The 16,006-nt window shown below is 37.0% G+C and overlaps 1 protein-coding gene across 3 annotated transcripts in view; it reads left to right on the top strand.

The window, feature by feature from the left end:
• gramd4a (GRAM domain containing 4a) overlaps positions 1–12,692 on the top strand; it is an 84,273-nt gene extending 71,581 nt beyond the window's left edge. For all 3 annotated transcript variants that reach the window (XM_049473645.1, XM_049473646.1, XM_049473647.1), the window contains 6 exons: positions 382–526; positions 1,959–2,052; positions 2,343–2,433; positions 2,527–2,595; positions 3,962–5,036; positions 6,486–12,692. In XM_049473645.1, the coding sequence (XP_049329602.1) occupies positions 382–526; positions 1,959–2,052; positions 2,343–2,433; positions 2,527–2,595; positions 3,962–4,060 (498 nt within the window). In that variant the 3' untranslated portion in view covers positions 4,061–5,036; positions 6,486–12,692. The remainder of the gene's footprint in view (positions 1–381; positions 527–1,958; positions 2,053–2,342; positions 2,434–2,526; positions 2,596–3,961; positions 5,037–6,485) is intronic.
• Positions 12,693–16,006: the final 3,314 nt, after the last annotated feature.

The following is a 16,006-nucleotide window of genomic DNA, read 5'->3' as shown; positions in this document are numbered from 1 at the left end:
TGTATCCACCTAGCAACACCATAGCAACCACTTAGCAACCACTAAAAAACACCAGGGCAACCACTTACACACCACTTAGCAACACTATACATAGCTATCCTTATTTCCTAAGGTTCTGCATTTGGATAAATGCGATTTTTTGCCAGTGTTCTATAAAGCCTATCCACTCTCACAGCAGTGCTTATAAAAAACACAGTTATGGGCGGAGCTTGAACTGGTCAGTTATGAGAACTGGTGCGTTATGGCGTTTTTTATATAGAGACTGTAGAGCAGCAATGGTTATGGATACGGTTGGGTTCGGAAATTGCTGTGGCTGCAGTAGCTGCAGTATATCTGTGTTTTGGTCATTCTGTGTTTAAAATTCTTTCTCTGTGTGCACAGATTCAGCCGGTGGTGTCACGGAGTAGCTTAGCAACCATCCCTGCCGGAGTGAGCCGAGAGGAGGAGACCGGACGAGCACACAACACCAAAAAAGGAGCTTTCCACGAGGTCTTCAACCTGCCCGAAACAGAACGACCCCTTCCAGGTACGACTCGACTAATAGAGCCTTAACTATAGTTGTACCTACACTGACATGCCAAAAGCTGTGGGACAGGAACTAGTATCATGTCCCATGACTTTTGTCACATCTCATGGAAGCTAAAAAATGCTGCACTGGCCTGAGGGATATGCATGTAAGGACTCCTTTATTGAACACACACCGCTGTCCACTGTGGATGGTAATGCGTTCTACGACATACCGTATTTTTCGCACTATAAGGCAATCCAGTTTCAGCGTATCTATCTATTTTCATACATAAGGTGCACCGGAATCTAAGGCACATTATGTGATACTAGTAAGGAACAGGGGTGTCGGCATGTTTTCTTTCTAATTCAGCAGGTTCTGCTGCTGGATGGTAATTAAAAAAAAAAAACATTTTCTTTTAAAGTCAAAGTCAATGGTTTATATGGCTGACTAAAGTGCTTCTGTTTATTTACAGTAAGCTTAGATTTCCAGATTTCCACTAAGGCTTGGTGCAGCAGCATTAGCAGCTAACCACTAACTGAGTGTTCCAGTAAACCAGGGCGATATTAAGTAGCGGTTTGTCCGATGTAGCTTGTTTTACCATGATAAATATGCGGGCTACAGTCCGATATACTCGCCTCTGAACAGTGAAAGAGCAAGTGCTTATCGCAGTTAGTGGCTAATGCTAATACTGCTCCAGTCTTGGCGCTGAAGAACTAAGCTGAAACTCCTGTATAAAGCTGCATTTCAGTGGAGTGGCTTTACTACTCCTTACAACCTGACTGGTAAAGTTCATTTAAAAAAAGGTGAACTGGATTATAAGGCGTACTGACGATTTTTGGGAAAATTAAAAGATTTTAGGTCAAAATCCTTATATTGCGAAAAATACGCATTCCTAGTACACACTGTAATACTGTGGATGGCGGAATGGTAAATACCCTTACAGCTTTAGAAATGGAATAACCCATCCATCTGTATCCACTATTAGACCTCACTCTAACTCATCTCAGATAGCCTTCACGTTCAGAAATGTACCCTACTTTGTTGGGGTAACTTAATATGCTTAGGAGAAATATTGATATATGCTATGAAATGTTAAAAAAACGTAAGAATCTGTATTTATTTGTAACACCAAAAAGACAGTATGACTTTTAATGAAATAGTACACATCTATCTGCGTATCTAATTTATGCATATTTGTTTTATGTATTGTAAAAATAAGACATTTACACTCTTTGTGGTATTTCACAAACCTGCACTTAATTAAGTTTGAGAAGATGAAATAAAGGCGTCATGCAGCTCCTTTACTTACAGTGCCTAATGTGCACAAGAATATACTTGTGTAATTTTTCCAGAAACTACACCAACCGCTGTGTATTTTGTTTTGAGAGTAAGTTTGTGTTCCTCCTAAAAATTTATGCTTCTAAGATCTGTGTGTTTTGTGTGTGTGCAGTGTGTGAGAATGGGTGGAGATGCTGTTTAATAAATCGGGACAGGAAGATGCCCACTGATTACATTCGCAACGGAGTGCTATTTGTTACTGAAAAGTAAGAATCTTAACACACACACACACACACACACACATGCACTACTCTACAGAGACTAACACACACACACACACACACACACACACACACACTCTGCACTTTTCTATAATGTATATCCAGGCAATCGCTTGACATTGATTTCTACAGTTCCAGCTGTCATTTTTTGTGTAAAATTGATTTTCTGTCAAAGGTGTTATTTTGTATTCATATCACTAATACACTTAATAAATAATAACTGCAGTGAATTAATTTCATTCATACTCATAGATTTTTTTTGTGTGTGTTCTCAGCTACTTGTGTTTCGAAAGCTCCAGTTCCAGATCAGGATCCTCCAAAAAGAATAAAGTCATTAAACTGGTGGACATCACAGACATACAGAAGGTATCTGAATGATTTTAGGTAGTTTTATTACCTCTTAAAATATTGTTTATGTAAGCTGAGTTCTTTTTATTTTATTTTTTTTGTTTTCTACAGTATAAGGTTTTATCCGTTTTGCCTGGCTCTGGAATGGGAATCTCCATAGCCACACCCTCAACACAGAAGGTAAGTTATGAAAATGTTTATTGATGTATTACTTAGTTTTAAAGTGATTTCACTAAATCAGATCTGCGCCGGTTATTTTCATTTAGGAAAAACTTGGACTTTAAGGAGTCTAAACAGCTTTCTGGCACTTTTAATATTATTCTTGTTTTGCTCTATATTTGATTTATTACATAATTACATAGGTGCAATGATTGTATAGTTAATTGTGAAGTTATTTACATAATAATTAAACTTACCTGGACAGTAGAGACAGTTTCAAAAGCCAAATACACATTTTTAATAAAGGTCTTCCAATAGTTTTGTCCGAAGTTTCTATATTGGTGCTGTATTGAAAGAAATCATTGTTTCAAGAAAATAATAACTTTACAGGAGAAGAAAAAAACTTGTTTCCTTAAATGTAGATATTTATGTAAATGTATTTTTACATTTTGGAACATTTCTATTGCTTCATTTGTAATAAACTTTTAACACAATGTGAAGAACTGAAACTTCAATAAAAATATGAAACTTCTTGTCAAAATTTTGGTTGAGATCTTTTTTTATTTCTGTTATTATTATCATTACTTTTTTGCTATTTACAAATTGTTTTTAATGATTGAACTGAGAATTTATTAGCAGCTTGACAAATTATTGTTTTCATAAAAATAATATATATATAAAATCTGATGTAAAAGTACAAGAACATCTGTAAAAAGAGTTTTCTTATTTTGCACGTTTCTATGGGTTTTAATTTGAATTAATTAGTAATCAGTGTTAACACAGTAATTAATGTTAAAAACACATTTTTTGTAACAACAACACAGTTACCAATGTACAAAATACAGTATTCAGGTTAGAAACACAGTCATCAATGTAAAAACACATAAATCAATGTAAAACCACAGTTACAAATGTAAAAACTTAAAAATCAATGTAAAAACACATAAATCAATGTAAAACCACAGTTACAAATGTAAAAACTTAAAAATCAATGTAAAAACACAGTAATAAAAACACATAAATGAATGTAAAATCTTAGCATGCTCAGTGATTATCACCTTGCTTTACCACTACAGCTTGACCTGTTGATTAAAATGTAAGGATAAATTAAATACACTCTTAAGGAATTGTTCGGATATGAGCTGTTATAAAAACTACACCTTTAAAAGCATTAGGGCAAAAATCTGGCATTTACAGATGAGTAGGCCCTAAGAAATACCTGAGAGGTACCTGTGTGTTGGAGCAGTGAAAGCATTGAGCTGTGCTGAGCTGTGGACCTACAGTTGCAGAAGTGACCATCCCTGTGTTAAAAGATTTGCTCTAATGATTCGTTTCATGATTTAAACTCATTCTCTTTCTCTTACCCTCTTCTCCCCTCTTCCTCCAGCCCTTGGTGTTCGGTGCCATGATCCACAGAGACGAGGCCTTCGAGGCGATCTTCACGCAGTACATGAAGATTGTGACCACAGGCTGCGCAGAGACCTAGCCCCCCGCTGACCCCTCTGAGAGACCAGCGCGTCTCCTCCTTTCTCTTCTCTTTCTCTCCTGGCTCATCTGAAGCAGGCTGGAATCAGCGAGGGGCGTGGCCTAATGCACTCTCCCTCTCTTATTCAATTTAACTGCGTCTAGGTCATCTAATCTGATGGACAGGAGCCTTACGTTGGTGGGCGGAGACAAAGAGGCGTGTGCACATTCCTGTGGGCCTGACCGCCATTCATTTCGGACAGTGACGGCTCATCACACAAATAAGGGCTTGGGGGCGGGACCTCCTCGCTCGCCTGCTGCCGATTGAAGAGTAGTGTATAGAGCTGCATATAGACTATGTGGTCTTTTGCTACCTTTTTTGGACCTTTTTTGGGGGGAGGGGCTCTGGTTCCTGCCGGGCTGGGCTTGCAATGGGTTATCCGGGGACTCGTCCTGTTGGGGGTGGCGGGATTTTAAAGCTGCAACTGCGTATTAACTGATAAAGTGAAGCCTTTTTATGTTAGTTTACATTGTTGCTGTGCATACGTGCACATGCACACTCAACATGCACATTTACACACATATGCACACATGCACAATCACACTCGCACTCACACACACACTTTAATCCCACGTTTGACCAACAGTGTGCTTCAGATGTCTTTTTTTTGTCTTTTATTGCATCTGATTTTTGATGACTTCAGCTACATAAGCTTTGTAGTTGGAGAAACTATAGTTTTAAATGTAAAATGTTGCCTTTCTTTTAAATTGTCTATATTTTTATAACAGCCAATAGAATGATTGATATTCGATTGAATGATTGATCGATTGCTTGACTGAATGTTGGGGATTTTTGCACCAGTTGAGACTGAACTAAAGAAAGATATATATATAAAATATAAAGCACAGTTTAGCTAGGTATAATTACACTGACATGCAAAAAGTCATGGGACAGGGACTGGTATTGTGTCCCAAGATTTTGCCGTGTCCCATGTAGGGTTGCAGCGGTAACCGGTTTCACGGTATACCGTGGTATTAAAATGCACGGTTATCATACCGTGTGTGTTTGCTTATTACCGGTAAAACGCAAGCCAGCGGAGAAACTCACCCGCGCATGCGCAACTCTGCTCCGCTTCAGCTACTCAGCACACAGCGGTGAGAACGGCAGAAAGTGCTAGACTAGAGCTTCATTAACAATTATTATTGTTAATGAAAACGAACCAAATAACGAAAACTGAAAGTGAAACTTAACCAACTTATTTATAAGCGCTGTTTTCACTCCCGCAGTTCTACAGCGGGAGGTGTTGTGCTGATTCTGTCCGCGAAGCGGGAGTCGGATTGAGCAGGGAGTCGGATTCGGCACAACAGCGGCAGCGCGGCAGCACCTCGCGGTCCGCGGTGTTAGTTGTAAGCGCTCGCGCTAGCCGCAAAATACGACAGAAAACACTGAGAAACTGCAGAATTATGTATTGGACTAAAATGAGCACGAGGAGATAAAAGAGAACCTTTACCTGTGAGTAGCTCACATCAGAACACGCAAATCTCTCTCTCTCTCTGTCTCTCTCTCTCTGTGTCTCTCTCTCTCGCACGTGAACTTCTCCGCACTGTGTTTAGCTGTTCTTAAAAATCATTTTAATTAAATAGTAGTTCTATGCTTCTATGTTAGTGTTAATTAACAGAATTCTGATCATATTTCGCTCATTCAAACAGCCTGAAAACAGACTTGTAATCTTGTAATCAACAAGCTTGTAATCAATGTGGCCGTAAAGTCACAGCTAAAGGAGGAAATACATAAAACCTGTTCTCCCATCTTCGAGAACACCACCCCGCTGTGCAGCGGAAAGTATGTGTTCAGTTTATAATTTTAATCTGAACATAAATAAAAACCTCTTTGTAGTCGTGCACAACCCATGCGGTAAGCGCCCGCAAAAGCGCTGAGTTATCCGAAATTTGGGCACGCAGGTACAGGCGTGAAGTGCGTGCTACGATGGATTCACGTGTCCGTGTAAAGGTCCTGGCCGGACTGGACGTGAAAGACGCCATTCATTTACATGCGTTCATTTTCAAATTCTGACGTGCCTGTTTTTCATAAGTTGAAGGTTTTAAGGTATGAAAGCCTTAAAATAGAAATCTCTATTGTGAGGATCATGTCAGAAATAAATCCCCTCTTTCCGCAGTATCTGGTTATATACCAACTTTTTTATATATATACACTCTTAATGCCCTTAAGAGTAGTGGAAAAACATGGTTTCCTTCACCTGATGGTGTAGTTTCTACAATAAATCGTTAATTGAACAAAAAACCTTTGTTGTAATTTCTTTAAGGGTCAGTTTAATAATATATGTAACAAACTGTGATACCGTGATAACCGTGATACCGCGGTATTTTCCAAGACGGTTATCATACCGTGAAAATCTCATACCGTTGCAACCCTAGTCCCATGTAAGCTAATGTAATCTGAACTGACCTGGCCAGAGTCACTTGTCTGTTTGCATGGATAGTTCTAGCCAGACACTGCCGGTTACTGCACTATTATTCACTGTCTGCTGTGACATATATCTAACACATTCTGTACACATGTGACACTGAGGGATGAGAAATTTAAAGTAACATAACCATAATATTAACACATAATTCACCTCACCTTGCCATAAGCACACTGACCAGTGCTCAGCCTCACTCTCAAGACAACACCTCAATTTATACAGGTGTGGCCAATCCCAAGATACTCCCTGAGGTAACACTTCACCACCAATTTTGATACAGCTGTCCCGAGACTTTTGGCATGTCATTGTATATTAAACTTAAGATTCTCTAAAATTTTAACATCATAAGAAACTGCTATATAAAACATGAAGTACAAAAAAAGTATTATATACAAAGTATATAATACAAACCTAAGATTACCTAAATTATTTTAAAAAATCTGCACTGAAGGATCAGGTCATTTTCCATTTCCATTCTTATAAATGCTATTTTTTACTATATTTTCAGAACTAAAACTCAAAAAATGCGTCACAAATATAGCCTGGACAAGTGAGATGATCTGTAAATGAGGGAATACATGTAATATTTCTCATTTTGAGAGGGTTGAGATGTTTTAATTATTATAATTAGATTAATTGACACTAGCCCTACCCAGACGGGACTAGTTCCTAGGGGCTTCTGGGGAAGTTTTCTCTTTTATGGTGGGTCCTCTGTGATTTTATTCCCGTCCCAAACTACCATGTATGTGTTTTTCACAGATGTCCTCTGAGAAAATTACAAACTGAATTACCTACAGTTTTTTGCTGAACTCCATGGTACTTCTGTAATTTTAGTCTCGTCTGAACGCACATTTCTGAGCTTCGTCTCCTCGCATTTAATAAAATAGCTATTTGTCCACTGCCACACACTGTAAGTACTCTTTTTGCACGCGCTTCCATGGAGATCTGCGTAAACACAACAGCGAGTGGAAATGGAGGAGCTACTGAACACGATGTCATGTGACTGAGAAAGCCAAAAAACTCATTGCTCCTCCTGTTTTTTCAATTGCAGTCCAGATGCAAGAGTTTTATCGCTGAGTAAAAGTGTGAAATATTTTTTACAGATGTCCCCCTGAAAAACTAATCCTGTTTGGATAGGGCTATTATTAGTTAAATCATATAACACATATACAGTACTTTCTGTCAGATCAGAGTCTCCAGTGTATCTCCAAAAATCCACATTACAGGAAAAAAATAAACCTTCTCACTTTAAGAGATGTGGGCTGGTTTTAAATCAAATTTCCATCCTCCATATGGACGAAGACTGTGATGTAACAGTTTTGGGATTTTTGAAGTGGTTTGTTTTACAGTTTGTTTGATTAGTCCAGGTTTACACCTCTCAATATTCAATTATGCCAAGATAAATGCAGTGATAGGACAAGTTTAATTAGATTACATCAAGCAAGTAAGCGAGCATATGTCTTATAATAATCTCAACAGTCACAAAATGAGAAATTTTAGAAACACACTGACTAGAATTAAGATGAACTTACATTTCAAGAGTCCGTATTTGCAGTGCACAGATCTGAACATCAGACACTTCTGGATTTCTGATGTGTAGAAAGGCACACACTTTTAGCTGCAACTTCACACATCATGAAAGCTGAATACTGCTTGACCTGCTTTACATACTGGCACTTTGAGCTGTTTTTAGCTGGTGGCTTTACTTTAGCAGGATGTAAATTCATGATTGAAATAGAGCAAATCTTTATTTTTATCTTTATACTATAAGGATTTAATGTTACCATGTTTAACTGTTTTTTAAAACACATTTGTTCAAGTTCTTGACTGAAAGCTGGACTTTTAGTTTAGGGTTGTTCCAAAAAAGGTGTCTACTAAATCCGTCTTGTCCCAAAGTGTTGTATTTCACTGCTAACGGCTGTTTTAGAGGCGATTTTGAGAGCTATTTTCCCTATGCGCTTCAAACTTTGTGTTTTTAAACTTACATCTTGTACACTCACACAATAGTTCTTACAAACATCAAAACATCATGAATTGTTCATAAATTCTGACATGCCAAAACTAAATCATGTCCCATGACTTTTGCCATATACCATGGAAGTTCAAGAACATGGACATGCAAAAATCTCTTCCATTAAATGGGGTTGTTATTTGTGCTAGAGATCATCTGTTCAAATGAAAAATTCTAGCCAACTTCAACAACTTCAGAAATGGAATATCCCATCCTTTTGCACCCACTATCAGACCTCACTTCAATTCCCACACAAGATAACACCTTATCACTTATACAGGTGTGGATATTCTCAAACTGTGTCCTGATGCAACACTTAATTTTTTAATCAGTTTATTGATATACTGCCCATGACTTTTAGCATGTTAGTGAAAGGCTATATTATTTTCAAAATACACTGAATATACTAAAGTGCCCAAAGAAATTATTAAGTTCCTGGGATATAGACAGAAACAGATATTTTTTTCTGGGATTGTTGCTTACTTAAAATAATGTTCTTGTGTTATTTATGGATTTAAGCATACCTTTTTTATTAGGGTAACAAAAATGTATTATTTTACCTTTTAAAAATAGACCAAACATAGGCTCTTATCTTCCATAAGTTGCACCTTTATTTTTGGAAGTGTGTTTTAAGAGCTATTCCTTTTTTTAACATTCCAAATTGAATGCAATTTAAAAAATATCCTTGATAAATGAACACATTTCTACATGACTTCATTTTAACATTAGCATATGAAGAGCTGTTGAGGCAGTTCTGTTCATAATAGAGACAGATATTGTGCTAATTCACATAATGCATTCAGACAGAATGTGGGCTCAACACAGCATTCAGACACATTGTTACCCAATGTCTGTTGGCACGTCCCATATGCCCAAACTGTTTAAAACAAAAAGCAGTGCCAGCCTGCAAAGTAATGACTCTCAGTAATCAGGTTGATTGTATGAGTGTTCAATCCGTGCAAATGCAAATGGACCAGCCTGTCAGATCTGATGGTGTCACAGACTAAAACACTTGTGTTTCACAGTTCAACACTGTTTATCTGGCTCTGCTGGGACAGTTTCTATTAGAGTCCAAAGTCTTTTTACTGTTTTGTTGGGTGTTAAATTATGCTCTAACATTTTGGGTTTATTGATCAGTGAGTTTGATTTAGATTTCAGTGACATCAATAAGAAATGTATTTAAGACCGTATGCTCCTAAAGGTTCCTAAAGGTTTTATGATGTGGTGTTGAATAGAGTAGCAAACATATTTTAAATTATGCAGAATCTGGCTCAGTTATTGGCTCAGAAATTGCTGCTTCAGTCCCTAGTGATGCCAGAGTAATCCATGCTTGGGTGTCCTGGAGAGCACAACTAGCCTAGCTCTCTCTGGGTAATGCTCATCAGTTCAGACGTATGTTAGCTAATGTAACATAATTGGCAGTTAGGGTTCTCCTCCAAGTGTGTTGAGCTGTCCAATAATGTTGCTTTAATAGCAGTTCTTAAAAATGTAGTGGAGCTACATTTTTAAGTGGACAACCTTTATCCTCTCGGTTCTGGTAGAGTTGGGTTAAGTCTTAGCTTGTAGGTGTGATTTGGAACTGATTAAATTTGTAGTTTATATAGAGGTTAAACTTAGAATAAGGTTATTTTATTTACAGCCACAGCTTTACCTACCCATCCATCGAAAAGTTCTGGTATGGTATCGCTCAATGGCTGTAGAAAACATAGAAAGTGCAATGTCTCTCAAAGTGAAGCCACCAAAGGTCTAGTGTCTTTGCTGGCAGGTTTTATTATTATGTGTAGCTCTGCCAAATTTTCCCTGTGCTTATATTGACACTTTTTTCTAACAGAAATCATTTTTTAATGTGTTTTGCCCATTAGTTCCATGTTTGCCCTATGTAGATCAATGATCGAACCAGGAGTGGGTTAAATATGGGCCCTTGATGGGACACATGGTATTGGTGTGGGCAGTAATGATTGGGCCCATTTGGTAAACTCAGCTGGGTCCTAGTAAAAACATAAAAACCCTAATGCAAGTATGTTCCAAAGATCAAAATGTTTCATGTGTTATGCTAAACGGTGTGGATCTAGACTACATGTTTGCGGTCTATTGCCATGGCTGGATTTTGGTAAAGACCTTCTACAGAAAATATCCTATATAGGCTCAAAGCCCTTAATTTGACCCCTCATAGTCAATATTCAGCTCCTTCCTAAACGGGCATTCATAGTGTCCTGCATCTGCACTAAAGAAGCACAGAATGTATTGTGTGACAACTAGACTTGCCAAATGTTTTTACTTCATTTCTTCCTTTTGTTCTTTGGTTTCCATTGGCTGTGTTCTCTCTAAAACTGTGGTGTTTACAGAAAGGCTCATTTTCAGTCCACATATTGTGCTCCAGTCTGAACCCGCTGGTTATGAAAACTGGGGCGATATCTTTCAGTGTGACTTACAATAAGTGTCATTTTCCAAAGGCAACTTGGAGAGATCACATAACAAAGTACGCTCACGTCCACCATTTAGTGTGTCTAAATCATAGCTCTCAAAAAGATCAGTACTAATGCTGCGTTCCACTTAAACTTGGATGTCGGAATTTCCTAGTTTTTATTGTCTCACAGGTCAGAATTACTACCCAAAGTAAAAGAAGAGTAGAACCTCATCAAACCTGAACTTAGACATCAAGATCACTCTTCTACACATCAATAGTTATACAGTATTGTCTCCAACTGCTATTTGTGGACATGTTTTAATGGTGTTTATTAATGCTTAAAATACTGCTAATCAACTAGTGTTATCAACTCGTATTTATAACTACTGTTGAAGCCAAAACCACTGCTCTCCTGGAACAGTGCTAACCTGGGATAATGCTTTTAGTAGTCAGGTCAAGGTTGAGATTATTAGTGACAGCACCAGGTGTTTTAATATGGTACATTTTTGATATTCCCAACTTTTTTTAATCATATTAAAATAAATCTATAATAGAACATTTTAATTTTAATCATTTAAACAGTGCTAACTGAGGACAATGCTAACCTGAAACAAAGCTAACCCTGCTATCCTAGAACAGTGCTAGCCTAGGACAACGCAAACCTTAAACAATGCTTGCCTGGGACACTGCTGTCCTGGAACAGTGCTAACCTGGGATAATGCTAACCTGAAACAATGCTAACACTGCTATCCTGGAACAGTGCTAGCCTAGGACAATGCAAACCTTAAACAATGCTAGCCTGAGAAAATGTTAACCCTAAACAATGCTAACACTGCTAGCCTGGGAAAATACTGACAGTGTGTTAACCCGAGATACTGCTAACAATGCTGACCTGAAATAATGCTAACCTAAAACAATGCTAACACTGCTAGCCTAGGAATACACTGACAGTGTTAACCTGGGACAATACTGATAATTCTAGCCTAAAACTATGCTAACCTGGGACAGTGCTAACAATGCTAGCAAACCTGGAACATGAAAAGTGGGATACATTTTGCTTTTATTTCCCCTAAAACACTGTTAAGTGAGTGTGAAACCAGTTCTGGTAAACTCTGAAGTCTTTAGCTACATTATTGTTGGAGATTAATGTAAAATTTGAGTGGAATGCACTCAATGCACTTCTGTGAGACATTATTTTCAGCTCTGAAATCCGACATCTGAAATAATTGGAACGCAGCATAAGTAAGTGTAGTTTTATATACAGTCTAGAGAACTGTATTTTGTATTATAAGAGCACTACAGTTCATTAGCTGTATCTGTTTACTCCAACTCTAGCTGGCTGATTGTTCTGGACGGGCGTTGATTGTTAATTTCTGTCGATTGTTAACGTGTCTCTTCATGTGTCCGCTTAACTCTGGTGTAATCTTCCTGTGGCTCTAGGTGTTCGCTGTTCTAACTGTGTGTAAATGTTCACTATTCTATTTTTCATAATATTCTGACAGTGTACTGAAGCAAAAGGTGACATTTTCATTGGACAGATGTGTGACTTTGTATTATTATTGTTACTATGATGATTATTATGACTATTATTACGATTAATGTCATTTATGTCATGAGAGAAAAATAATTTTTATTCAGTACGAAACTGTAATGTTAGAATCACAGTTCTGTTTTGGAATAGAACCGTGTCTATTGTAAAATCATAATGTGAAGTACATTTTTTTAATTGGAGTAAATTAGATTTAAAGTATTTTGTGTTTTTGTCTTCTTTGCTGTCTTACATTGTTTCCTATATTTTTTGTTACAACCCCAAATCAAAAATATTGATGCAGAATGGATTTTTTTGTGTGTTTTACTGCAAAAAGTATGAATGTTTTATTTTAGTGGCTTTGTCTGTTGTGATAAGCAGTGCTGCACCACTGGCCACCAGCAGGGGAGCTGGGGGATGAAGGGTAAGAATCGGTAGAGTTGGGTCCTAAAACTCTAATTCCCAGAATCCCTGGCAGTGATCAGTGCCAACCAGTCACACCTGTGCAGCATGTTATATAAACACAGAAAACCTACACTTTGTCCCACCTTTGTAGAGGGGTGACCGGTAACACAGAGAGACGAGACAAGACAGTATGTGGACATAATTTTTGTTACAGTGCATTCCAGGACTCTCTCTCCAGACTGCAGCCTTTGTAATGTGTGCAGCATGTGCTTTTGTCTTGTTTTGTTAAAAAAAAAATCTATATTACTATATTGATATATAATCTATATTATATATGGTTATTACTGGAAAAGATCAAGTGGTCTTATAGGCAGCATAATTCAAAGTGCGACAGTTAGTTCATGGGTAAAGGGAGTAGGGTAAAAAGAGGAAATTCAATAACAATGTTTAGAGTTTCAGAAAGGATCTATCTAAATTAAGCTAAACACCAGTCAAGCATAAAGCACATTTATAATTAAACAGCTAGTACAGTTACTACACATGGAAAATGGAAGCGAAAATGACTGGCAGTACCTATTAGTGTTGGACACTTCTCTTGTCATTCAATTTATTTTTTTCTTTTTTTTTTTACATTGTAAATGTAATATTGAAGACATTAAAGCTACACAGGAACACATATATTATTTATTCTATATTTAGAAAACAAAAAGTGTTAAACAAATCAGAATATGTTTTATACTTTAGATTCTTCGAAGTAGCACATTTAGCTTTGAGAACAGATCTGCACACTCTTGGTATTTTAATCTCAGTGGTTTTATGAGGGAGAGTCACCTGGATTAATTTTCTCAGCATCTTGGCGAGTAGAAAATAAATTAAATAAAAAATAAAGAAAAACAGAATGAAAGAGAGAACAAATTGGACTGGTCAGTGTAACAATGGAACACGGCTAATAAAAAGTAAATAATTGTCTAAAATAATAGTTAATTTAATTGACAGAAATAACACTAAACATATTGACAAAAATATACACTACACAGTGACACATGACCTGTGGATCAACGTCATAACTAGCAGGTTAAAATGGAATTTTTATGTATGATCTGTCAAACAGCAACATCTATTGCATTATTTTAATGCAGCATTTATCACCAATTTAATTCCATCGAGAGATAATAAAAATGCCAGTTTTAAGCCCTGCACTCCACCATGCAACCACTAGATGGCGCTGATGTTAAGTGAGAGAAAGCCGTATGGTGTTGCAGCAGAAAACTAAATCAGAACTGGTGCAGTAAATCCCTCAGGTCTATGGTAAATGGTGTAGAAAATAAATAGATAATTAATATGATTTTGAAAACATTTCAAAAGTCATGGGACAGCAGTAAATTGATTATGAAGTGTTACCTCTTTGGAATAGCTTGGGAATGCCTATATATGTATAAATTGTAGGGTGTTATCTTGTGAGTGAGGGAGTTGGGGCGAGGTCTGCAGATGGATGCGTCGTTACATTTCTGAAGTTAAAGTGTGGGCATTTAACATTCCTCGATCCACAGTGTCATCCACAGTGACATTAAAGCTATACAGGATGTTTACATGTGTATATGTTTTTATTCTTTAGTTTCTTCTAACTAGTGACCACAATTAGCTATGATGTCAGATTTGCACGTTCTTGGTGTTTGTCTTTAATATGCAATGTAAAAAACAAATTAAGAAAAAAAAAGAAAAGAAAGAAAAACTGTACTTAAAGCACAACACAGAATATACAGAATACAGGGCTGCACTTTAGCATTTATTGGATAACTGAAGAGGCAGAGGCTGATAAACTGGAGTAATCTGGTAATTATATATATACATATATATATATATATATACATATTTGAATACTTATTCATGTATGATAAGGATTATATGGTTTTAAGCTGTAAGTCAACACATTGCCACTAGAGGTCCTCAGAAAACTCAGTAAAGAAGTTTGTTTCTGTCTCTTTTCTGTATAGAAAGGACAAACCAGTGGTTTCCAACCCAGACACTTTGTAACCAACTCTAATCCACCCCACCTGCTCCAATATAATATATATATATATATATATATATATATATATATATATATATATATATATATATATATATATATATATATATATATATATATATATACATTTTTTCCACATTTTAGTTGTGTCCCTGGGTTTCACTCATTCCTGTTACCGTAAAACATTACCCCACCTGAAACATCTGGAACATTCTACAATTCACATCTACAACAGGAAGTGACATCAGCTGGTTCTTTTAAAGACCATGAACACTTTTTCCTGTTATCTAAATTAATTATTAATATGATTTGTTAATTTTTTTAATATTTTTCATGTTTTTGCTAATGAAAAAAACAACATACTTTACAGTGCAAAAATAATATATAAGTAAACTGTAAGTATTATGTCAAGTTCACCTCAAAGACTTGTATAAGTACGCTAGATTGGTAGTTTACTGAGAGTATACATATTTGTATTTTAATAAGCTAGTTCAAAGTATACCTAAACTACAAAAATAAACGTCTATTAAATATACAATTATACTTCTGTATAAACTGTAGATATTGTTTTTTGTAGGGCGGTTTTGTGGTTTCTATTGCGCTCAACACACTGAAAATAATTAACAGCACTACCAAATTCCACTTTCTAGCCCTCCATTCCACCAGTCATGCACTAGGGGGTGCTGACATCAAGTGAGAGAAACCCACCTGGTGGTGAAGCAGGACTGTTCCTGTTCCTGTAAATAGTGTTTTTATATTCCACAACAGCATCAGCCTTTTAACCGGCTCTGTGGAGTATATAATCATGCTTTTATTTAGACTGAGGGTACAGTTCAACCTCCTCTCAGCTTCAAACTCTCTCTCTCTCTCTCTCTCTGTCTCTCTCTCTCCACATTATGAAGTCTTGCGGACTGTCTTCCCTCAGCGGAGTGCTGCTCACAGTTTGCTGCAGATGCTGCTTATTCAGCCGATGAGCCATATGCATTAAGCGCAGCCATTTTACTCCCCCAGAAAATGCTGTGTTTTTTCCTCGCTGAGTAACTGTGCAATTTACTTTAGGCTTTTTCATATTAACCTGGCTGCACTGCATTGTTTAAGCAGT

Source organism: Astyanax mexicanus, chromosome 2 (assembly GCF_023375975.1).
Source record: "Astyanax mexicanus isolate ESR-SI-001 chromosome 2, AstMex3_surface, whole genome shotgun sequence".
Taxonomy (NCBI): Eukaryota; Metazoa; Chordata; class Actinopteri; order Characiformes; family Acestrorhamphidae; genus Astyanax; species Astyanax mexicanus.
This window is presented reverse-complemented; position numbering and strand designations above follow the sequence as displayed.